This window comes from Vombatus ursinus, unplaced genomic scaffold (genome assembly GCF_900497805.2).
Source record: "Vombatus ursinus unplaced genomic scaffold, bare-nosed wombat genome assembly UNPS02014801.1, whole genome shotgun sequence".
NCBI lineage: Eukaryota > Metazoa > Chordata > Mammalia > Diprotodontia > Vombatidae > Vombatus > Vombatus ursinus.
In genome coordinates, this window is record NW_020954579.1 from 4,189,566 (window position 1) to 4,216,144 (window position 26,579).

At 39.6% G+C, this 26,579-nt stretch overlaps 1 protein-coding gene across 1 annotated transcript in view; it reads right to left on the reverse strand.

Moving 5' to 3' along the window:
• SKAP1 (src kinase associated phosphoprotein 1) overlaps positions 1–26,579 on the reverse strand; it is a 382,402-nt gene that overhangs the window by 271,342 nt on the left and 84,481 nt on the right. Inside the window, exon 4 of the mRNA XM_027872845.1 lies at positions 18,773–18,889. Within this exon, the coding sequence (XP_027728646.1) occupies positions 18,773–18,889 (117 nt within the window). The remainder of the gene's footprint in view (positions 1–18,772; positions 18,890–26,579) is intronic.

Genomic DNA, 26,579 nt, shown 5'->3' on the forward strand with positions numbered 1-26,579 from the left:
TTTAAAGCCCCTGGAAAGCATGAGACTATTATTCTTCAATTTTAAAAAATTTACTTTGTTGATATTTTTCGCTTTTTCCTCTCCCCTCTCCCAGAGAGCCATCATTTATTTTAAAAAAGAGGGAGGAAATTCAGCTAAACCAATCAACACATAGAAAAAAACCTGACATTATTTGTAATGTTCCACTCCCATGGACTCCCACCTCTGCAAAGGAAAGAGGGGAGAGTGTCTTCTTACATCTACTCAATGGAAAATCTGGATATGTGATTTTTTTCCCTGGACAGAATTCTGGTTATGAAAATTCCCTCCACTCACACAGGTCAATGGCTGCTCTGTAACCTGTAGTCTTTGAGAGTTGACTGGGATCCTGAGAGACCAACCCTGGTCTCTTGGGTCAGAGGTGGGACTTGAACATTTCTCTAACTTCAAAGTCAATCACTTGTCCACTACATCATACTGCCGGTCATTGGACACCAACTGGTGTCAAACACAGACACCAATAATGGCTCATGTTTGTCTGCCATTTTGAGGTCCACACACGCTTTCCTCACAACCCTGTGTGACGTCTGGTATACATATCATTCTTACATCTGTGTAGGTGAGGAGACTGAAGCTCTCAGGGGTTAAATGCCTTGCCCACCATCAAACAGCTAGTGGTCTCCTGGAGGCTCCAAGTTCTGCACCCTATCCACTATGCTTTGTTGTTTCTCAGAGTGCTAAATGCTGCTATTGGCATTGATGAAAGTGTCAACAAATATTGGACTGGTAAAACATTTTGCAAGGTGGCATGACGGAAATGATGGAACACTTTCCCTTGAGTTAGGGCTCTTTTTTTTCCCTGTAGTGTTCGTAGACTGGTTGAACTAGCGGCATAACTAAGCCTTCCCCCCCCCCCCCATAGCATTATCAGCACCTCTTATAATAGTTCACTTAAATTTATTTGACACAGGAAAAATCCAGTACCCACAACTCATCAGACGGGCTTTAATTTACCATTACCCAGTGGTTTTACACAAAGGCATTTTATGGACTGATGCGCTGGATTGGAACTGCAAAGATTGGCGTAGAGAACTATTGCTGCCACCACCGTTAGTCACCAACAAAGGCTGCAGCTTACATTTTTGCTTGGACAGCAAGTATGGCATTTCTGCCTTCAAAGCATAATCCAAAAGCTCATCTTTCCAGGCAGATTATGCAGCTTGCATGAATCCAGAGGTAGATGGGATGGAATTAGGCAGAGGGGTTGGCAGGAATGGGAAGAAAAAAAAGTACCCTCACATACTCTTCATCACACTCATGCTAACAGAACAGGAACAAGTGAATTAATACTGCCTCCAAGTGATGGTACTTTTTAAGGGGAACCAGCTAACTGTTGAGTAGCTCTGCTGCTTTCATCCCTACAAGTATTTTGGTGTATCTTACCAAAACACCTTTGGGGGGAGGGGAGGAAGAAAACAAGACGGCAAATCACTCCTAAAAACAAAGCAAAAAACAAACAAACCAACCAACCCAAACCACTCTACCACCACCAGGGGTGACTTGGTAACCAAATAAAGAGAGCTATGAGTTCAATAACTGGAATTATCCCATGGCAAGGATTTTGTTATTACAGAGCACTGATTCCTTTATCTCTCTGAGAGAATCAACCTTCAGCCAGAGGAGTGTAACCTTAAAACCCCATAACTCAATTTAACATAGTGTTAAAGTTTGGGGGGATATTTGTCTGTGTGAGAGCTGATATAATCAGTCTGAGGGACCCTAGAACAAAGAGCAGTGGGTGAAGAACATGTCACCTCCATGCCCATTCGTTACCTTGATGAACAAGGAGCTATTAGAGGGAGAGAAAGCATTATCTAGGTGAAGAATGATGCGGATTGTTTTAGCTCCTTCTCCTGCAATTGCGATTAGGGCATAGTGAGTTGAGGGGAGGTCGTTAGGTTTTTGGTTTTTTTGTATATGTGGGTGTTGTTGTTGTTGTTTCTCTTCAATAGTGACTAGAAATCAATTGGAGACATAGATCTCTTCCCACCCTAGCACTTGCCTCACAAAAAGTTTAGAAGTACACAGTCACCAAAGACAAACTACAGCAGGTCTGTGAACTTGGTTTTTAAAAAATATTTTGATAACTATATTTCAAAATTATTGGTTTCCTTTGTACTCCTATGTATTTCATTTTATGCATTTAAAAACATGACTCTGAGGAGGGCTCTATAGAGTTCACCAAGCTGTCAGAGGGGCCTGTGAAACAAAAAAAAGGTTGAGAAGCCCTGAAGTAGAACCTTATTTTTAAGTACCTGCTGTCATTCAAAAAGCTAAAGGAGAGCCAACCATGCTTTCCACAATAAAATAACTAAGGAAATATCTCTTTAAAAAGAGAACTGGGTTTACCTTATAAAAATAATATCTGTGGCAAATTTCTCCTCATCCTACCTTTAGATATGTATGTATTTTACACATATCTATGTTAGATAGAATATCAACTTCTATTATAATTGTGATGTTCCACTTCAATTTATAGGCTTATTTCCTAGACTAGTTCTATACCCATTTGCTCAATAAGATTGTTTTCCATTTCACCTAATGTTCTGAGTTAATCACTACTCTCACTGACTCTTCTAAGTATTTTGCACAAAACGCCAGTTGCTACTAAAATTAGAAATCTAAAGTGTTCCATATTGCATTTTTGTAAAAAAAAAAAAAACAAGAAAATTAGTTTCATAATTTAAATCGGTATTCTTTTAAAGTGTTTTTACTGTGATTTTTAATTCTATTCATTCTCAATTTAGACAGTCAATGCATGTCCCTTGCTCCCCCTGCCCCATTCCATTTTTGCTGGTCAGAGTAATATGTTACTATTTGATTATTTTTTCATTTGTGATTTTTCACTAATAATATTCAAGAATGATCAGTTATGTTCACTATATTTCCGAATCTAAGCTTAGAGGTTTACAACACACACTTTTAGTCTGCTATTGAACATAAAGGCTCATTTTGTAATTTCTTTTGCATATTAGTAAAAATTTGGGGCCATGGAATAATAATTTAATTAGATTCTCAGAAAACCTGGAACTTTCATATGACTGAATAGATCTGCCTTAGACATTGAAATTTAGACCACCACATAAAATAGCTGCTTTTATTACTTTAAAAATGACCAATGTATTTCATTTTTAAAAGGATAGTAAAAGTTTCTTAATCAAAAACTTCATAGGGATTTTTTACCACATGGATTTACTGCACATGGGCTGTATCTGTACAGACCCAGTAAACCTGCCAGCTCAAACCAAGTCAATAGAAGCCAGCACATCAAGATTTCACATTTTCAAAATCTCCCTGATCTGGTAAATATTACAGAATCTATTCTTCTTGGGCTCTGCATGCACAGCTTTCATGGAGACATTTATGAGAAATTAAAGAATTAAGAAGAAAATAAAAGCTATATCATTTTTTAGTTTTTTATTTTAAAAAGAAATCTTTATTGGAATTTCAACAATTCATTTAGCAAAGTGTGCAAAGAAAAAAAATCTCACAGGGGCCTCTCCTTAATTTCACACTTTTTGCTGTCTATTGAAAATCATGTTCAGAACATCCCTTATGTTACCTAGACTCAAAACCAGAATATATCTCACAACTATTGTGAGCCTGGATGAGAGTCCAAAGAACATTACGACTAAATCAGAGTTAGTTAGAATCCAATTTTGGTCCATTCTCTTTTAGAGGAGCAGCCTTTAAATTTTCAGACTTTTAAAGTATAAGCTTCTGCAAAGCAAGGACCAAATAGGGTTCTTCGCAATTTCTTCCATAGATACCATAATTGCTTGGACTAACAGAATCAAAATAATTAATCTGGGAAATGTTAATTACAGTTAATTGTAAAATAACTTATTTGCCAAATGCATCGCTTGTGCAGGTCCTATGTATTTTCCTTTTACTGCTTGAACTTTTTAAAAAGAATTTTAAAAATAAGGAACATGTTCAAAGAAGGCCAGTGTAAGATCCAGGAACCATCAGTTAAGCTAGCATGTATAAGGTCTTATCTTGGATCTGTTTGGTTTAGGGCCCAGCCTCCCCTCCCACCTTCCCTCCCACACCGAGAATGGAATCAAGCTCAGCTCTGGTTTTCAGCATGAGTTCTAAATGTCTTGGCTTCTGATATGCAAAGAGAAACGGTCAATATTCTCATACGTGACACCATCTTCACTCAAAGCAGACAAAACGGAAGCTGGGAAGCTGAAAAATAACTTGTTTTGTTAGCAAGACAAACAGTACTTGTATCACCTCTTAAAATTGAGTACAGCAAACCCATACATCTTTTAAGTGCATTTAATGTTAGGAAAACATTCTAGAATCAGACATTTTAACTCACAAAGGCTCCATATAATACTCGAAAGGTGGCTTCAGCTTTGCCTTATCAATATGCCTCATCCTGCATTAGTGGTATCCTCTCCCATAATTCCAAATTAGAAAACAACGAAACATAAAACACAAGACACCCACATTTAAATCTAATTCTCAATCTCGGGGCAGCAAGGGTGTTTTTTAAAACAGTCTGTCTGGAGAGCTAGCAGTATTTGCTGGAAAAATTCAGAAAGACACTATATTTATAGATTAATCAGTCACCTCCTCCACATAATGAAATTGGGAAGGAGCTGAAGGGGAGAACCTAATTTTTTAAGTTTTTCCCAGCTTTAAGCCCCAGTAACTTGAGCATTGATCACTAGAGTTATACAAGTTTAACAAGGGCTCCAATATGGTTCTCTAGGAGAAAATCCTCAGCCTTCTACCTTGACAGCTGCCATATTATCCCCAACAGACCACCTCTGAAGTATCTGGTACCTATTTATAACTAGCACATTTAAGATCATAGGTAACAATGAAGCTTCTCTCTCCACGTTATCATTCATTGGAGGAACTTAAGCCATTGGTTGCTTCAGTTTCCCTAAGTTTGATTTTAAAGGAAAATAAACTAAAGAACTTTGGCACAAAAGCCAATATTTTTAATTGGGAATTTTAGGGTCATAGGATTTATAAGTGGAAGAGAACATCTGGGTCATCTAGTCTAATCTTTTAATTTTACAGATGAGGAAAATGAAGCTAGGAGAGATTATGAAACTTGGCCAAGATCATACAGGTCAATCAGGATTTGAACCCAGGTTGTCCAACTCTAAATAGAATTCTCTTTCTACTACATCATGCCATCTCTTCCACAGTTGAGGAATCCAATTACCATCACTTGTCAGATATAGTATATAGTATAGTGGTCGGAAGGTGTGCCTTTTGGACTAGATACACACTGAGGTCTTTTCTTCCAACTCTCATGTTCTGTGAACTGTGTAAGATTGCACCAAACTGAGGCTCAAACCCAAGTCTAGCTTTTTTCCCTGGGGTTTCAGGAAGGGAAGAGAACAAGCATTTATAAAGCACCTACTATGTGTCCAGCACTGTGCTAAGTGCTTTAGAAAAGGTATTTCATTTCCATGTCACCAAAAATGTATATTCTAGGAAGAATGCTTCTCAATAACCAAGCAAAGAGAGTTCTCGAAATACTTCTGGGTCTTTTTAAATGAAAAGAAAGCCCAAGTGCTCTCATATATCCCAGTACATCAGCAGTTCACTGATGACCAAGCCCACGGAACTCAGCACACCCAGAAGCCGGCCATGCAGGTGTCTCCCCTGGCCATCTGATGTTTTTCTAAAGGATGGTAATGCTGTGGTGTGTTCTCCAGGGTGTTTCCAGGAGTTATTCTATAAAAATCCACTACTTAATGTGCCACAGAGAAAATAAGCATATCCTTAATAGCTTTTACATAAGCAGCGGTTGAGGAGGGGGGTGTAGAGAATCCTATTGTTTAGGCAACCAAACAACTCCTGCTTTGTTCTTTACAATCAAAAAAGGCTGGCTGGCACAGAGAGGTTCTGGACGTAAGGTGAGTCACATTTTCAATGAAGAAAGTGACTACCTAACATAAAGATAGATAAATGTGAATACTAGATTTTGACTAAAAATAATCAGAATCAGGGTTAACTCCTTGAAGAGTCATAGATACTATGCTATGAAAAGGATCCTTTCAGTATCTAAGTTGGCCCAATAAATCATCTTTAAAATTTATTTCAGATGCTCGTGGGAATGGACAACTAGTAGTATCATAATTCTTTTTTTAAGTGAATAATTTTGTATATGTAAGCTAACTTCCTTTATGGATTTTTTAAAAAAGGAACAACCACCATCTATTTGTAAGTTAATCACATTTTCAACTGGGGGAGGAACAAGGGAATCACCAAACTACCCTCCTCCGTCTACTTAATCTTTGTAATGTTATTCTCACCATTTTCCCCTGTGATCCATTTTCATCTTGGTTTAAACCATACCTCTCCTGCAATTCCTCAGCTTTTAGGAGAGTTACATCATACCACATGCAAAATTCTGGATTAATTTTCCATTTTCCCTAAACCTCTAACTTTAGGATTTCACTATTCATGATAACATGGTGTTTTCCCTTTTGAAAAAACAACAATATATGTCATAAAAGAAGCTTGTTTCCCATCTAAGTTAAATTTCCAGGGATAGCTTGCATACCCAAAACAAATGAGTTAGTTCCTGGCCTTTGATGGCGTATAACTTGAGACTCCATACATTTTATGTTATTCATTAATTAAGTTTCTCAACTACTTTTTTTCTAACCATAGAAAAAATATTACTCCAATTTTAACATCTTTATCTTCAATTCTCATTCCTTAAGGGTTCCCCATAACCATAAACAGGTAAGCAAGCAGAGGCCTAAAGGTAAAAGATAAATCATTCCATTTTACTTGAGTTTAAAAATATATTTAACTTGACTGTGTAACACGTGTCAAAAGCAACTCTTCATTGTTCTAGTCAAAGTAACAAACATCCCAGGACAAAAGTATATTCCAGGCCATAGCTACTGCCACATCCCCAAAGGAGGAAAGAGTGTCACCAAGACAAGTTTTGATGACACTTCTGGACATTTATTCCACAGGCAATAAATCTCTCAGGCTCCATCTCATTTGTACACCTGTCCAGCCTTCCCACTGGCTATTTGCTCTTCATCCAACCATTAATAATATCCAAATTAAGCCTGGCTGGACTATAACTGTAATCTGTAAAAACTAGTGAACTTAATATGTTTGATCTGGGAGATCTGTTGAAGTCCACTGGGGCCGCTAATCATGTCCATTATAATAATAAAGCACAATGTACTAGAAAATTTGGTTTATGAAATCTGGCTCCATGCTCTGTATTTATCTATTTGGAAATGCAATCAGACATGTAAACAATCTTAGATTTTCACCAAGTCCAAGATTGTCTGAGCTTAGAGTTTAGAGGCAAGCAACATCTTCTGGGGGAGTGAGTGGAAGGCAAAAGCTGGAATGTACTGGGATTGCTCCAATACCTCATTTTGAAGAAAAAAAATTCTGCTCTTTCCTGCCAAGGTATAGGGTGATAGAACATGAAGAAAAGAAAGGGGAAAGATGTAAAATATTCAGAGAAATGTTCCAGCAAAAGCAAAAGAAAGAAAAGAAAAAGAAAGAACAGTATTGTTGCTTTTCACCACAAGAGGGGGCTACAGAACTCTTATCTCTTCTTTGGTCCATAAAACCCTCTTAACTGCTACTTTATAGACACTCAATTACAACAAACCATAATACATTAAGGCATTAAAATACACATATATCCCAACATATGCCAAAACAAGTACTACACAGGCAGGCCTACCAGAACGGCACCATTCCCCTCTCCCCCCGCCCCCAATAAATAAATCCTAATGCATCTTTTAATGGATTTATAAGATTTTACATTTTAAACCAAAAAGGAGGAGAAAATGACAGTTCACTCTGGTAGATAATCCCCTTGGTGTGAAAAATAGCAGGAACTGTGATAAAAATTATACAAAGATTGGAGGGTATGACAGGGGAGGAGTGAAGTCAGGATTAAGGGAACTAAAATTTATGTAGTTTAGAAAAATGACGGCTCTGGGGAGAAATGATCACAGTCTATAAATACCTTCCAAAGGTAACAATATAAATGAATTAGGGGAATTATTCAGTCTCAGAAGATGTTACACAAAGGAGCCAATGGCCTGAAACTAAGGAAGGAAAAGTTTAGGTTAGACATGAAGAATAAATTGGTGGTAATAATCAAGAGGGAAAAGAGCCCAGGAAAGGAAGCACCCAAAGTGTGATGGCTATATTCAAGAATTAATTAGATGAGATATTAGTGAGAATGATGTGAATTCATTAGAAGGGCTAGATTAGATAACTCAAATGATCTTTTCTAAGGTCTGATAATCTCTTGGCCAAACTATGCTCTCAGCATTCTCATACACCCTTCATTGACAATGAGGAGGATTTGTTGGGAAGTGTCTGTCTCATAATAAAAATTAACCGTGTGGTTTTCTTTATTAAAATTCTGTCTGGGTATCAATATATAATCACAAAACAGCACAATTAACCTCCACAACAAGAACCATCCTTCTGAGAAGAAAAGCCAAGAGATCTACAAATTAGAAAACTCTAGGCAAAAGCATTAACTCTTTTTGCCCTAAAATTTTACAGAATAGGGCTGGCTCTGACAGAGATGGAGGAGGGATTCTAGACAGGAGACACTTTAGTGAAGAAACAACTTACCTCAGGTTCCCAATATTGTGAACATCAGGAGAACCACTCTGTATAATGTTTATTACATATTAGAACTCAGGGTATCCTAGTTCTAAACCACTGAGGGCTCACCAAAAAAAAAAAATGGTAATATATTGGCTGGCACTGGAAAGCACAAAACCCACCCAGCAGAGCTTGTGGAGCACAGGTGTAATATATTTCATGAAATCAGCCATACTCAGGTGGATCATTAGATGCTCCAACAGCTGAAGCTTAGTATTGTTTTAATGAATATTATTAAAATGTTCTGTATTTATATGGAAAGTTAGAACTTCCATGTCAAAGTCAACAAATTAATTAAATCTGTTTTCAGTTCCACTCAACAAACATTTCTTAAGCACCTGTTTTGCTCAAGGGGCAACAGTGAGTTGCTAGGGATACTGAGATTTTAAAAAATTATATTGTCCATGCTCTCAAGAAGCTTACATTCTGTATATGTATAGCCAATATCAGACTGTGCACCTTCTTGGGGAGGGAGTTGGGGAGGGAGGGGGAGAAAAATTTAGAACTCAAAAGCTTATGGAAGTGATTGTTGATAATTCAAAATAAATTAATTAAAAAAGAAGCTTACATTCTACTGAAGGGATGGAAAAAGTATAATATAAAGTATGAAGTGGTGAGGGCAAAGGAGAAAATCAGACCAAGAGCTCCAGGGAAATCTGAAGAGGGAGAGAAAAACAAGACATAGATATGAATACACTATTACAACATGGATTGACACTTAAGCGAAATACTTTCTCAAACAATGCTTTCTCCATGAAGTCTTCCACCTACTCTAAGTCCCAAACATCTCTTCTGTCTCCTGATGTCCATTGCATTAAAATACTATTCCACTTAGTGTTTGATTATATCTTTTCTTTCATTGCTTCCTATAAATCTTCCCTTTCCAACTCAAGTATAAGCCTCTTGAGGTCAGGGCTCCCATCTTCTTTTTCTATCATCCTAGAGCCTACAATAGAACTGGGCACAGAGGAGCACTCAAAAAATACTTGCTGATTAGTTGTATATCATTATGATTTCAAAAAAGGAAAAATAGGTCAAAAAGGCTGGATAAATATATTCTGGGTCATACCAACTTGATATTTTAATTATTCCTCAGACTTTGTATCCTAAATGTAACTTTAAGCATTTACTTTAAGTCTTGCCTATAATTTATTCCTTGCAAATCTTCTTGAGAGGTATTGCATAGTACAGATGAAGCCACTGACACACTGGTGACCAATGGTCATAGATGACCATCACATGACCACAGTCATAGAGTCCATCACAGAGAACAACAAGATTAGACCTAGGACCAGGCCTCCCTCTAAACCATTTGGAAGCCTTAAAAATCATGCTGACGCCACATTCCTCAACGTGAGGTACAAATTTCCTGGGAGCTGACCCTTCCTAATGCCTACTTTGCTACAAACTAGCTGTGTGACATTGGGTAAACTGTCTCCCTCTCTGGGCCTCAATTTCCTATTCTGTGAAGTAGGAGGATGGACTAAATGACTTCTAGAGTACCTTTCAGCTCTCAAATCCTATGATTTTATGTATAAAGTTAGTTCATATTTGATTCTATAAGATAAGCAATTCAGAGCACCTGGCATCAAGATACATACATACACATACACACATCGATGCACACACACATATAAGAAGTACTTTATTATGCACTGGGTAGAAGGTTAAAGTTTAAACACACACTCATCAACAACCCAACAACACTAGGCTAAAGAATGAAAAATGGACAGTTCATAGACAGATAATTGTTATTGTTTTTTTTTTATTCTTCACAAAACATGTATAATCCTTGGTAATCATTTAAGTTATATAAATTACCGTCAACTTTGAAATCCAGTTTGTCATCCTCATCTGTGATTTATGCCACACTATGTAAAAGACATGATGACTTGGATCTAATAAGACATTTATCTTCATGAAAGAGGCCAGTGGAATCCTGAGTGAAGGGTGACTTACCCTACCTCATTACTGTTAACTCAACACAGAGTTCTTAATTTCTCCCAATGAACTGAAACCTGATGGTCTTACCTAATGGTGATGACCAAAACCAGGGCAATGATCTACCCTTCTAATGAAGTTGAACTAATATAGCTATACTGATCTAATACACAGGCTTTAGTCCCAATGGTACCCACACCGATAGGCACACATTCATGTACTACACTACCTGTTAATATAGCCAAGGAAGCAAGGCAAACAACGGGATCTGTGGGACAGGAAGGCAGCAGTTATTGCCAATAGTTCTAAGGAGACCATTAGCCTTAGACCCTGAGGCAGCCTGTAGGCAGTATATAAAATTAGGAAGAATCTGAATTTCAGTCCTCAATTTAAGCCAATTATAGTGTCCTGCTAATTATTTGTTGTTCTGTTGTTTTCAGTCATGTCCAACTCTGTGTGACCCCATTTGGGGTTTTCTTGGCAAAATACTGGAGTGGTTTGCCATTTTCTTCTCTAGCTCACTTTACAGATGAGGAAACTGAGGCAAAAGGGTTAAGTGACTTGCCCAGGGTCCCACTGCTAGTAAATTTCTGAGGCCCAACTTGAATTCAGGTCTTCCTGAATCTAGGCCCAGCTGTCTTTCATTATACCACCTAGCTGCCTCAAAAAAGCAAACTATTAGCTGCAACAAAAAGAAATGAGATAAATAATTGTCTGAACACATACACACACACAAACACACATCTCTCATTTGACTCACTTTTGTTATCTACCTATATATAATAAGAAATAAACTTAAAATACATATATGGTTTATTAAAATTATTACAATTACTATTATTATTATTTACTGTGGAACACATATTAAAGAAAACAATGAACCTCATCCTACTAGTGATTAGAAGAAAAAAAGTTCACAATTTGGGGCCATGTAAACTCCTTTAGACCATTAGGACATTTTAACATTTTACAGGCCTAGGCCCTCATTCTCAGGTAAGGCATATCCACAAAGGTGAAATAATATCCTTCTCACTTACTACTGAAACAATATCCCTAATTAACAATTCTGGGGATACAAATAATTCCTTTCTTTTGGGGGAATAACATGTATCCATATAAGTGAATCTCTTCTCCTCTTCCCTCCTGTACTCTTCCTCCCCATTCCTCTCTTCTCCCCTCCCCTCCTCTCCCCTCTCCTCTCTCCCTCTCTCCCCCTTTCTCCTCTCCTCCTTTCCCCTCTTCTTTCCTCTCCTCCTCTCCCCTTTTCTCCCTTCTTCTCCCCTCTTCTCCTCTCCTCTCCCCTCTCCTCCTTTCTCTTCTCTCCTTTCCTCCTCTCCTCTCTTTTCCACTCTCCTCTCCTCAAATACAAAGTATTTTCAGGACTTGGGGGCATCAGGAAGGTTGTCATGTAGGAGGTGGCACTTAACTGAGCTTTGAAGGAAGCTAGTGCCTTCCAGGCAGAGAGAACAGGCTGAGCCAAGCCATAGAGACAAGGAGATGGAATGTTGTATGTAAAGAATGGCAACTAAACAAGTTTTGCTGGAACAATGTATAAACAAAAGTAATGTTTAATAAGCCTGAAAAGGTGGGTTGAAACTAGGTGGTACAGTGGATAGAGCACTGGGCCCTGAGTTCAAATATGGCTTCAGACACTTACTAGTTATGTGACCCTGGGCATGTCACTTAACTTCTGTCTGCCTCAGTTTCTTCAACCGTAAAATGAGGATAATATTAGCACCTACTTCACAGGGTTGTTATGAGGATCAAATGATATAATTGTAAAGTATCTTGTGCAGTACCTAGAACACAGCAGGCACTTGATGAATGTTTGTTCCTTCCCTTCTCCTTGTAAAGGGCTTTACATGCCAGAGGGTTTTGTATTTTATTTTAGAGGCAATATTCTAGAGGCAAACCATTGGAGGTTTCTGAGCAGAGGAGCAACATGGTCAGAATATTTAGGAATGTCATTTTGGCAGCTGTGTGGAAGATGGATTGCAGAGCTGAAAAACTTGATCCAAGTAAGCCAATTAGTAGGCTATAGCAGTAGTCCAGGTTAAAATAATAATAGTAATAATAATAGCTAGAATTTACATAGTGTTTTAAGATTTACAAAGCACTCTACATATGTTATCTCATTTGATCCTCACAACAACCCTGTGAGGTAGTGCTATTATTATCCCCATTTTACAGATAAGGAAATTAAGGTACTCATCCAGCATCCCAGTTAGTAAGTGCCAGTGGCCAGATTTGGATTTAGGGGTTTTTCTGACTTTAAGTCCAGTGTTCTTACCCGATGTGTCACCTAGCTAAGAGGTGAGAGATGATGAGGCACCGACTATGATGACAGCTAAGTGAGTGGTGAGGAGGATGCAGTTGTGATAGATTCTCTGAAGGCAGAATCAATGAGACATGGCAAATGATTAGATGAGGGGATGAGGAAGAGTGAGGGGTCAAGGATAACTCTGGGGTTGTGAACCAGGGTGACTGGAAAAATGGTAGTACATTTAACAGACACAGAAAAGTTAGCAAGAGCAGTGAGCTTGGGTGGGGGTGGGGTGGATGCTTTCGTACACCTTGAGTTGAAGATGTTTACAGGACATCCAGTTGGCGATGTCCAATAGGCAACTCTTGATGCTCAGGAGGAGCAGACCTGCACATAGGGCTCTGGGAATCACCTGCACAGAAATGCCTATTGAACACGTGTGCTGACTACATCACTGGGAGGGAAAAGAGAGAGGAGAGAGATCAGGACAGAGCACTGGGGCAAACCACAGTGAGGGTACCACACACAAATGATCCGATAAAAGAAACTACGGGGTGGGCAGACAGGTAGGAGAACCAAGACAGAGCAGTATTACAAAGACCCAGAGGGGAGAGCCTGGTGAATAGTGTCAAATACTACAGAGAAGTTAAAAGGTATGAGGGCTGGAACTGGCATTTAAGAACTCACTGGTTATTCTGGAGAGAGCAGATTTTCTTGAGTGATGAAGTCAGAAGCCAGATTTTGAGGCATGAAGTGAGAGGAGAAGAAAGCAGAGGCAATAATTGTAAACAGCTTTTTCTGGAAGTTTGGCTTTGAGTGAGAGGGAAGATATTGGATGACAGTTTGAAGGTATAGTAGTGCCAAATGAAGTGGGTTTTTTTTTTAACCCATGTGGATCTAGTCCCAGATAACAATTCATATTTGTAAAGGTTTGCAAGACATTTTCTTTACAGTTCTGTGAGATAGGTAGTGTAATACAGGTTTATTATCCCCATTTTACAGATGAAGAAACAGAGTCAGAGAGGTTCAGTGATTTACCCAGGCACACACAGCCAATAATTGGCAGCATGTGGAACTGAACCCAGATCCTTGGAATCGAAATCTATTGTCCCATGCTGTCTCCAGATTTAGCATGAGCAGCGGGAATCACTTACCCCAAATCTCATATCATTGATTCACAGAACCTCAGTAACCATTCTTAGCAACATAGTAATTTGTTCCATTTAAGAAATTAAACAATGGTAATTTAACATAGACCTACAGTAATGTGACACTTTATGCTTGCCTCCCGGGCTAAGGATTTCAAGCTGCTTTATAAATAAACACTTTGATACCTAATTTACAGATGAACAATCTTGAGTACAAAGAATGTGAGACATTCAAAGAAATTTAGAGAAAGGGTCCCAATTGTTCATTACAAAATGTAGCCAATGTATCCTATTTTCATTGAAGAGGCAGCATCCTATCGTGGGAAGGATCTGAACTTGGATCCAGGGTTTAGATCGTGCCTCTGATACTTTACTAGTTGTGGCCTCCATCTGTTCATCTGTAGAATGGGTATGAAAATGCCTATATTACCTACCTCATACAGTTGTAGTGATAATTAAATGAGGCAATGGATGCAAAACTCTTAAAAGCAAAAAGTAGGGGCAGCTAGGTGGCACAGTGGATAAAGCACCGGCCCTGAAGTCAGGAGGACCTGAATTCAAATCCGACCTCAGACCAAACACTTGACACTTACTAGCTGTGTGACCCTGGGCAAGTCAATTAACCCCAATTATAAAAAAAATTTTTAAAAAAAGCACAAAGTACCTAAATAACTGTCACCTATGGGTGACATTTATTCCTAATTTACAACACAGAAACAATTTTAAGCATTTGTTGAAGATACATTCAGCCAAATACATGGGAGGAGAGTGTCAGCTGTAATCTCCTCCCTTCCCCATCATAAATAATTAGAAGAAAGAAAACACACTAACAAAGTAATAGCGCTCAATCCAATCCCACTTTTACTTACTCTGGAATAAGGCTGGAGCTGCACCAAGTCTGCCTTACTGTCCTGATAGGTGCTAGCAAGAGGCCAGTGACCACTGTAATGGGTGCTTGGCTACAAGTCTCCAAGCCCATTCTTCAGACCCAAACTTGTGAAGACAAGAAAGCTATGCAAAGTCACACCAAAAATCTCCTTTAAAAACCAGGTTCTCTCTAGAAGCTTCTCTGTCTCTAGTGTCCCAGTCCCTAGCACCAGCACGTGGATGCTGGCTACAACTTCTCCCCTTTGATCAGAGGGCACAGCTGGAGGCCCTGAGCTCTGCCACTAATTCTGCAGTTTTTCCCATCACCAGCCTCTGCATCAGATGCCGCTCTTATTCTCACTGCCATACACCCTGTTTCCTGAAGAGAATGACACTCATTCTATGACATCCAACATCTTGGTACAAAAATTAAAGCATTTTCGTTCCTGATTTCCATCTCGCTGCACCTGTTCAACATCTCCTCTTACCACTCCCCTTCTTTTCTTTTATTGTAATGAGCCTGGTACAATACATTGTTATGTCTTCAGGTTTCACCCTTGATGAAAGAACTTTTCTTTAGTTCTTAAGACCTGCATTATAAATTTTCCTTCTGCTAAAAGATGCTGTTCCTGACTCTCTGAAGTGTTTGGGTTTTTCTTTTTAAAATTTTTTTCCTTCAATGTTTTATGTGATCGTACATGTATAACCTATATCTGACTGCTTACTGTCTCAGGGAGGGGGGAACAGAGGGAGGGAGAGAGGGACAGAATTTGGAACTCAAAACTTAAAAAAAAATGTTAAAAATTGTTGTAATATGTAACTGGGGAAAAATTTTTAAAAGTTTAATTTTTGTCCTTCTTAAAGGACTTATATTAAGATGAAAAACTATACTCTGCTGACCGAGAAGTCCATAAACCTATAAATCCATTTTTAAATAGCTTATGCACTTTGGGGCATTGTGAGTAAGCAGATTTTAGTTTTCTGGGGAGGGCCTATGCATTAAGTATTAGGCCCAGAGATCATATCTGAGTGTTCAGCACCAAGTGTACTCAAGTCTGGAAATGCAACTCTTAGAATTCGTTAGCAAGTTTTTGTTCCAGATGGTGGGGCTATGCTCCTGTGGGCATCTCTCCGTAGGGTACGGCGACACGTCTTCAGTTCATCAAGGCTTATAGAGGGGGAGGGGGAGGCAGAGGCAGGGACATGAGGCTGTTTTGCACCCTCATTTTTATGCACAGTTTAATCTGTAGCCTTTTGTTTTCTTCCTTTCTTTTTTCTTCTTGGCAGTGCACCTGGTCAGGTTGCTACATTCTTCTAGGACTCTCGGCAATTTCTGCAGGCACATTATAAACCCTGGGTACAACCCCTCTGTTCTGAGGTTCCAGGCTGAAAGGCTCAATTCCCTTTCAGGGCATTCCTTGTTGCCTTTTCTAACTAAATTTAATGTAAGGCTCTGCCTTATTCAGAAAAAGTGGGCAACAGATCTGACACATTCGTGTTTTTCAGTCTTTGCATTTTCTGATTTTTTTTTTAAATTGGGAGCCTTAAAAAGGCAGACATGGTAAAGAATTTTGGAAAGGAGCACCATGCTCTGCTCTTAAAGGGTGTCTCAAGCTCTCTTTCAGAGGTGAAAAGGAAAGCAGCTTGAAGGATGCCATGGCTACCTGTAATGGCAAAATGCAGCGAAATAGGTCTATAGGGTCAAGGCCAGGTGAAAACAAGGCCTTTATAGAATCTCCTTCTGATCTCCTCGTTATCATGCAGGACAACTGACAGATCTTCTTGAGAATTCACCTTATCTTTTCCATCTGACTTCCACTGCCTTTTGCTAATTTATTTTTTGGTAGGGGAGTGGTTCAGCATCGCAACTTCATAGGTATGGGGAAACATCTTTTACTGATAAAGGAAATGATAATAATAACTAGTATTTATATAGCATTTTAAGGTTTGCAAAGCACTTGAAAAATATCTTTTCATCTTATCCTCACAACAACCCCAGGCACTATTATTATCGCCATTTTATAGTTGAGGAAACTGAGGAAGACAGACATTAAATGACTTGTCCAAAGTCACACACCTAGTCGATGTCTGAGGTCAAATTTGAACTCAGGTCTTCTTGACACCAGGCCCAGTGCTCTAACCACTGCTCCACCTAGCTGCCTGATACAGATCGGCAACTTGTTTGTGATAGTTATTAAGATTTTTGGTGTCTGGTGAAACTTACAGACCCTTTCACAGAATAATGTTTTAAATACATAAAATGAAAGATGCAGAATTACAAAGGAAATCCGTTACACTGAAATACAGTTATCAAAATCTTTTATTAAAAAAAGACAAATTTCACTGACCTCAGATTAAATACACCACCTTAGAGGGCTGTTTGGGGCACTGAGAGGTTAAATGATGTGGCCATTGGCACCCATCTAGTAGATGTTAGAGATAGCCCCTGATCCCAGATAGCTCTAAGGCTGGCGCATTATAGCAAATTTACCCAGAATTAATTTTAATCACTAGCATTTATACAGTGTTTTAAGGTGTACCAAGTGAGAAAGGTTCAGGGTCTTGGAACTCCACAGTTAATGAGTGTATAGGCAGCACTTGAACACTGATCTCCTTGACTCAATGTCCCTTTCCTTGTCCACTGCACCACCTAGCAGCCCACCTGGCACCTGCAGACTGAGTGACCTTGGGCAAATCCTTTAACCTCTCTTAACCTCAGTTTCCTCAGCTGTAAAGTGAAGAGATTGGATCAGATGGCCTCTGAGCTCTAAATGTATGATCACAGGAGGTCATTTCTGAGGAGGGAATTTTTCTGATAACCCCAACCATATCATTTATGGATGGACACATCTGAGATCCATAAAGGAAGCAAGGTCATTAAGCAGCCAAAAGAAATGCTGCAAAGCCCAAAAAACTCATGACCTTCACTCAGAGTCTCTTCACTTTCTTTGTTGTTGTTACTGTTGTTCAGTCATTGCCAACTCTTCAAGATCCTATTTGGGGTTTTCTTGCAAAGATACTGGAGTAGTACTGGAGTACTTTGCCATTTCCTTCTCCAGCTCATTTTACAGATGAGGAAATTGAGGCAAAGTTAAGTGACTTGCCCAGGGTCACACCGCTAGTGTCAGAGGCCAGATGTGGGGAAGATGATGGATGAGTCTTCCTGATTTCAGGGCCAAGCACTTTATCTACTGTGACTGCCCACTTTCTTCAGGCACGGCGATAACACGACTATAACAGCTAAGGGGCGCTGTGGAGAGTGCATTGGACCTGGAGTCTGCTCCAAGAGTTGACACAGATGAAGGAATTATCTGTTCAATTCTCCCACCATGTCCCTAAGGGTTCACATGCTTCCATTCTAGTATCCTAGATCATCTTGGCCCTTCATTGGAATACCCAGCATACCAGGACAGGCCACCAAGAAGCCATTTCCCTAAGGTCATGGCTTAGTTGACTTGGGTGATATCTTATCATGGCTCACTGAGCTCAGTGGTCCCAATTAATCACGCATGAAAGGCTCGCAATTCTCAGACAATGCGGCGAAGAGGATGAGTCCCATAAAAGTAGCAGCATAGGCTTTGTGACATTCAAATATCCACTTGGCTTTGGGGCTACAGTTTATACACAGAGATCAATATGGTATCTCCCCACCCCAATATAAAATTAGTGTTTGCCAGGCCACCATTAACTCCAGAAGTATTGAATTCCTCAGAAAGCCAGTGTCCCAGGGAAACAATTGCTGATGGCCTACAAAGCCAGCAATCACCTTTGTAAACAACCCAGTGGGTCAAAAATGGCAGGAGGCAAAAAAAGCAAAAACAAAATCTAACAGAACTAGACCTGGAACCCAGAGAGAAAGGAGGACACTTACCTTCATCTTGATAATCTGACATAAAAGATGCATCTGACATTAAACCAGGGCCATGAGTCCCACTGGGAGTGTCTTCAGAGCTGTCTTGCCCAAAGTAATTTTCAGGTTGGTCACCTCCTTAAAAAAGGAGAAAGAAAAACATTTAGAAAAAGAAACAGGCTTATATCATACTGTGAATATTTTCTAAAAAGAATTCTGAAGAGGTCTTCTGGTGGACACAAAGAGCTTCTTTATTTCTTCTTGAAGGCCCCTTTCAGCACCCAAATATTATACCTCAAAATTTTAAGTTGCATGGGTTAAGGAAATAAGTGATGCAGAATAATTTGCAAGTCACCAATACACTTTCTTGCTGCCTGAACAAGAAGAATACATGAATGATAAGAACTGCTGTTTTGCTGCATTCTTGCATTGGGAGGCAGCAAAAAATCATTTGAAAATGATAAGTTAAATTTCAAGAAAACTGGGAAGAGGAAAAAAATGGAAGGAACAAAGGCTAGTAAAAAGAGAAACAAGGGATTATTCATTCCATTTTCCCTCCACGTCCCTATGGGTCTACATGCTTCCATTCCAGTATCCTAGATCTTCTTGGCTCTTTCTTGGACTACCCAGCATACTGCATCACGATAGACAGAGTGCTGGACTGGGAGTCAGGAGGACACTAGTTATTTGACCCTGCACAAGTCACTAAACCATTCTCAGTCTTGGTTTCCTCATCTGTAAAATGGGGATAATACTACCTACTGAGATAACACATGTAAAGTGCTTTGCAAATTTTATATAAAAGTTAGCTGCTACTGTTGTTGTTACTGTATACCCCTGTAAACAATTTGTTCATTCTGTGACTGGTCACAAGCAATATAGCTACAACTCTTGCTTCTACTGATCCCTTGGTAGTTCATTCTAACAGTTAACATTTGCTGTGCAAAGCCATAACAATAATGACAATAACGGACATATTTATAGAGAGAGCCCTTTAAGGTTTGCAAAGTGCTTCATGCAGACCATCTATACCTAGGAGGAAAGGCACCCTTAAGTTCTGGAATGAAAACATTGTTGAGTCTTCGCATCCCAGCTATGAAGTTGGAAGGTACCCCAGAGATCTTCAGGTCTGACAAGCTCACTTTACAAATGAGGAAACTGGGTTATAGAGAACCAAAGTGATTTGCCCAGGATTACAGAAATAATAAGATGCAGAAGCAGGATTCAAACCCAGCTCCTCTGACTCCCAATTCAGTGCTTCCCCCATGACAACACTTCCACTTTTATCTGAACACTTTCACTTTATACAAGCCTCATCTCCCACAAATGGCCAGCGCTAAAAGAGGACCTCAGCTATGCAGGTACTTCAAAAGATACTGAAGCAAGATGTTAGCTCATTTGGAGAGAGGAAGCCGAGGCTCTGCTTAACTCATCCAAACAGAGGCTCGGATCGCTGATAACAGGACACGACAGCTGCTCTCTTCATTTCACAATCAGTAAACACTGGAAAAGGATTTTCCGCTGAATTTACTATGATCTCCAATACTAATTTCCAACCACAAACTCCAGTGCTAAGCTCAGTAAACACTGGAGGGGTTTTGGCCCTGAATTCCAACTAGGGAACACTGAACTAAACAACTTCCAAAGAGCTGATATTGTCTCTCTTAAAAGCTTTATGTTCTGCAATCAAATTGGAGGAGGGAGCAGGTAGTGAAGGCTGTCAAAGAGAGAGGGTGGAAGTGGATGCCTTATTTTGTCATTTTCAGGGAAGGATGTGACCATCTGATCTGAATCTACCCTCTTCTTATACTCAAGGGAGGCAGAAGCCAGGGTGATCTAAAGACGAGAGGGCCTTAGCGATTGCAGAGTTTATTACAGAGGGAAAAGGGGAAAAGCCAGAATTCTCACAGACAGCCCAGTCTCTGGGCCCCATGCAGTGGGAATGTTCTCCTAGCTGGTCTACTAGGTAATACTGACTAGACATTAAAGAGCAGAGAAAAAAAAAATACAAGAGCACAACAGCTATGGTTGAGGCACCACTGTGTAATTTTCATTCTAACTAGAAATGCTCTCAAATACCAGGCAGAGGTATAATACGCTCAGATTTCATATCACAGCAGAGCCGCTGAAATAGCATCACCAGCACAATCTGCAGAGAAAGAGTACTGGGCAGGATGCCGACAAGCCTGATAAGTCTGCTCTCTAAAAAGGATTTTTTTTTCTCCCTTTGGATCACACCAAAATTCATTTTAAAAAAAAGAAGAAAGCAAAATCAAGCTTGAGGTTTAGGTTGCCTAATACAGGATATCTTTTCCAGGATAAAGTCATAGAATGCTAGATTTTTTAACATGAAATCTCAGAGATCATCTAGTCCAGTTCCTTCCTCTTTCACAGATGAAGGAAACTGGGGCCAAAAGAAGGGAAATGACTTGTATAAGGTCACATAGCAAGTTGGTGGCAGAGCTAGGATTTGAGTTGAGATCTTCAAATCCAGGACTCTCTTTTTCTAGGAGGGTCACTTAAAAAGCACTGTCCTGGGCCCCAGATTACTTAGCTTATCTCAAAAGTTTGACAAATGTACTGCCTTAGCAAAAACCTACTATTAGGCAGAATACCCGCTGGTCTCTCAAACACCCACCTAGCTCAGAAGGGGCCCTTGATTCTAAACTCATTTTTTTTCAGTCATGTCTGACTCTCCATGACACCATTTGGGGTTTTCTTGGAAAAGATACTGGAGTGATTTTACAACAGTTAGGGAAACTGAGGCAAACATGGTTAAATGACTTGCCCAGAATTACACAGCTAGTAAGTGTCTGAGGTTAGTTAGATTTGAACTCAGGAAGATGAGTCTTCCTGACCCCAAGGCCAAGCACTTTATCCTCTGCACCATCTAACTGCCCCTTGTTTCTGAAGCCTTGTCCCTCAAACTATGAGCTGCAGGGGGATGAGTCAGCTCCACCCTAATTGTTGTGGCTTCTGATGTAACTATCCCAAGGTTGACATTTAAACCCCCCAATCTCAATTCAGGACAGTTACCTTAATACAGGATGGTATACAACTCACACGAGAGTAGCACCAATCCCGGATCAGTGCTCTCTCTCCCTGGCTGGGGAAAACACAGAACACTTTGAAAAGAGGTTTTTGTACATAAGCTTAATTAGTTTCCGGTGATGGAGTTATCCTCAGTGCCACTTCAAGGGGCACAAACCCCTTGAGCAATCTAAGGGGAAAGAGAGAGAAAAGGGAGGAGGAGCAAAAATACATCCTTTGTATTATATATACAGAAAAGCTGATAAGATTATGAAGGTTATACCTCTTCAAGCCCCACAGGCAAAAGATTCCCTCAAACTGCAGTACTGTTGGCATGCCTTGTTAGTTCTAAACTACGTTTTTGAGATTTCTCTGTGTATCTGCCAGTACAGGACCAGGTGATTACTCCCCCAGTCCAGTGGGATCTGACATAAATGATCCCAAGCCATAGTGACAGAGGCCTCCCCTCGCTGTCTCTGCAATTAGAACTTAGGAACTCCATTGTTTAGAGCATCTCTCCCACTGGAGAGTCTTTCTGCCATGGGAGACAGAGCCATCCCTGCAACAGCTCAACTTAGAATTAATCCATATCTCTATAGCTGCTTATTTTAACACACCACTGTACACCTTCATTAATCACAACTTGTACTATTTTGTCTATTTCAAAATGAGATTTGGGGAACCAGAAAAAGGGCTCACTTGCTTTTAGCTAGGATTTTGTACCTCTATTCCAGTGTCTTAAAAATTGGACACTAGATACTGTATTTAATATTTCCAGGGGCAGGTTCTCCACTGGATATCATGTCTTTGGGCCTCCAAGGGAGATGGTTTCCTCCACTGTTCTTTCCTGAAAGTCAAATAAAATTTCATTCATGCTTCATAGAGTGATAAGTTGGGAATTTCTGAAGGTTGGAGTAGGAAGAGAGAGCAGCTTTGTGTCAGGTGTAAGGTAATTATTTGCTAGGGTTTCTGTGCTATTTGTTTTAATTCCCTGTGTTTTCATTAACAGCTAATGAGTTCCTCTCCCTGCCTCCCCCACCCTTTAAATTCAGAAACAATAGCTTGGCCACTAGAACTTGGCTTTTTTTTCCTACCAGGGACTCAGCCAGCTGTTGATGCTCCATAAACTTTATGGAGAAGTGAATTAAACTCTTAAAAACTTCCACTTCCTAATTCAATTCTAAATAAAACAGAGGGGAGGAAATGGAAGTACTGATTATGTTACCCTTGTAACTATTTTGACTCATGGTAAACCACTTAGGACCTGAATCTGTAGGTGCTATTTAAGGACCAAGAAGGGTGTCCTATTTGGAACTACTTTGGTACTAGACCTCTGTGACTGTTTTTCAGGAAAAATGAAAAAGGAGGAGGGGGAGTGGAGAGAAAAAGGAAGAGAGAGAAGGAAAGAGAGAGAGAGAGAGAGAGAGAGAGAAGGATGAAGGTAAAAGAAAGGAAAGGAAAGAAAGGGAAGGGAAAGGAAAGGAAAAAAGGAGGAATGGAGAACAGAGAAAAGGAGGGAGACACATGGAAAATTCTGAAAAATAGTGTTTAGAACTTACAACACATTCTACAAGGACTGCAGTTTGAGACAACTTTTCACCAGTGGGTCTTAAGTAGGTATAACAATCATAATTAAGGATATCTCTATTTACATAGTACCACAGACATATTTCTATGAATATTCAAAGAGGTTGTGGCCCCTTTAAGTGGCACAAGGAAAAAGGAGGGAAGGAAGAGAAGGAGAAAGAAAGGAAAGCAAGGAAGAGACAGGGAAGGAGGAAAGGAGAGAGGGAAGGTAGGAAGAAAGAAAGGAGGAAGGAAGGCAGGAACTTGAGAATCAAAAAACAAAAATAACTCCTGTAAAACACAAAGATTTATTTACCTATTTCTGTGCCAGGCGACAAAGATTTTCTGGCACTTGCTAGTGCCATATTTGTCTTTCATTTCTCCTCTAAATAATTATGAGGGGTGTAATGAAGAATTTATCTTCATCAGCAGCCAACTCTTTACATGGATATATTCCTTTTGCAAGGAGAGTTCTTCATCTAGATTTCTAGAGGCCAGTTTTGCTACTGCTTCATTAAATGCCTTTGGGAGGCATCAGGAAATCAAGGTGAACTGAGTCCTGTTTCCATTCTTGTGCTGGTGGTTGTTGGAGGGGATAGATAGAAGGACAGGCCCCTGACTCCAGTTAATATCTAAGAGCCCATGAGAAACACAGCTTCCCTCTTTAAACTAATGAGCCCTCACTAAAACGCCACAAATAAAGGTCTCTGATCCAAATCCTGTTAGCTTTCATGCTTGGCAGTGTTAATATTGCCAGGTTTTCATGGACTAATTTAACAGTAACACACTTCCCAAAGCTGAACTGCATTGAGATGAACAATGCCTCAGCTTATTACTCCTTATTATAACCACTAGTCTAAGTTATTGAACAGAACACACAACTAGAGAGACAGATCAGTACAGATGCATCCATACATGTAAATGTTATTCACATGTAAATATATTACCCCAGGACATTTGCAACGCTAAGGCGAAGGTCCTGTCAACATTTCCATTATAAATTACATACCTTTTTGCACATACTCATGTATTAGAAAATGTATGGTGTTTCCTACAGAACATCTTAGAGGCTTCACTGCTTTCTAAATATCCATTTGGATTTGCGTGGTTACCTCTTGTGATTAATCCATGTGTGGTGAAGGTCTCAGATTCTTCTCTGTACAATGCTGCCTGATTTCCTGTCCATCTCCTTTTCTCTTCTACAGCTATCCATAACTCAGTGTACTCGTATATTTTTTTTCCCCAAAGCCCTAACAATGAGGGGAATAGTACCAAAGGCCATAGGACTAACACGGGGCAAAAAAAGAAGAACAGTTGCTATTTATTATCATTTTAAAGACATGCATCAACCCGATCTTGACTGCACAAGGAGTGAATTCAACCTAAAACTAATCCCCTTCATTTAGGAGGATACCGTTTACCAATTACATAAATTAAGAGCAAAATTAACAGGCTATTTAAAAACCACTTGTGCTGCTGAGGGGAAAGGAAAGATGGGGGAGGAGACAGCAATGCTATTAAAATGACCAGAAATGGGACTATATTGCAATAGATTAGGCTATTATATTCCAGAACATTCATTGCTACAATGGCTCTGAATCCTAAAACCAAAAGGGCAGTGCTGTTTAATATTCATGAAATGAAGCACATCTCTCACCTTATTGGGCAGGAAGGTGTCAGTCCACAACCAATGGAAAAATTCTCTTTTCCAGAGGAGGATGCAGTTTTCCCGTTTGCCCAGTAGGGCGAGCTGCAGTGCGCAGCATTGTCCTAGCTCTGTAAAGAAATGTGCTAGAGGACCACCAGCTAAATCTTCTTGCTGCTCCTTTTCTCCTCTCCCCCAACAGAAAATTGCTCCGACGTTTGATGTTGTTGTTGTTATTATTTTTTTAAACCATTCCTAGGTCTCATGCAAAGGCTAAACTTACTGGCATTAATGAGCCAGAGACTTAGTAGCAACAAATATAAACTAGACAATTAAATAGTGATGGGTCTCACTTCAGAAAAGAAATCACGAGCTTTCAGCAGATCAGCCTATCATTCCAGGCTCATGCTAACACAACCATATGACACACTGTGCAACTGTAAAGGGCCAACTCAGACTAAATGAGAAATGGCGGCATCTTGGAAGAATCATGATTCAGGAACAAATATACTTAAAAACAAAACAAATTTCCTTTATTTATTACATGTGAGAAAAGAAGTTCAAATCCTATCTCTGACAAATTTTACCTGTGTGACCTTATACAAATTACTTAACCTCTCTGAGGCTCAGTTTCCTCATCTGCAAAGTGGGGAGAAGGAAGGATTGGACTAGATCACCTCTAAGGTTCCTTCTAGCTCTAAATCTACAATGTTATGATCCTATGAAGGTACCTTGACAATCAGGCAATTCTACCTCTAAGTTGCTAGCACAAATGTTTCCTCTTTCCATTTTTTCATCTCTTTCTACTACTATTCTCAGTTCATCGTGTTCCCAGCGTTTCTTGTCTCAGCACAAAGTGTTTCAACTTCTTTTTCCCCTAAGCACAAAAGGAAAAAGTTAGCTACAAATTCAGATGTTTCATAAGTTATGATCCTGGTTGGGAAAAAAAACCCAAAGCAGTTTTAATAACTACAGACCTATAAATGGGTAGTGTTTATTTCAATCAAGGGACACTGAACTTCAAGTGAGGAGTCTTGGCTCTATTACTCATATGCAGTTGGTTGGTTCTTGTCCTTCGTTCCCAAAAGGACCAAAAGGACATAACTGTGTTGGGGTCAAGGTGCAGTGTGTCTGATTGTGGCTGATCAGACCAATATGAGCTCAGAAGGTTCTACCACAGGGCGGGCACAAATAGTCCACGGGAACATTCGGAGTGGAGATGGCTCTAAATTTGTGCAACTCATGTTTCCTTTGAGCTGTTTCAAATTCTGCCTTGCTCATAGAGCACAGCACCTTCTTTGATGTGGGCACGCTATGCTAGATGGTTCTGTGTCTGGATCTCCCATGCCAGGCAGTAAGTAAGACTTTGGGCAAGTCATTCATGCTCTTTGAGCCTAAGTTTCTTCATCTTTAAAATGAGGATATTGGGCTAGATGGGCTCTATGGTCCCTTCCATGCCTAACAATCCATGCCTTCAGATTTTAGATGCTGATGGATCTCTGGACAGCCAAAAGCCTAATATTAATAAAGGTTTGGAACCTAGTAACTTACTAATACTTATTAAACATGAAAACAAATATGCTGTTC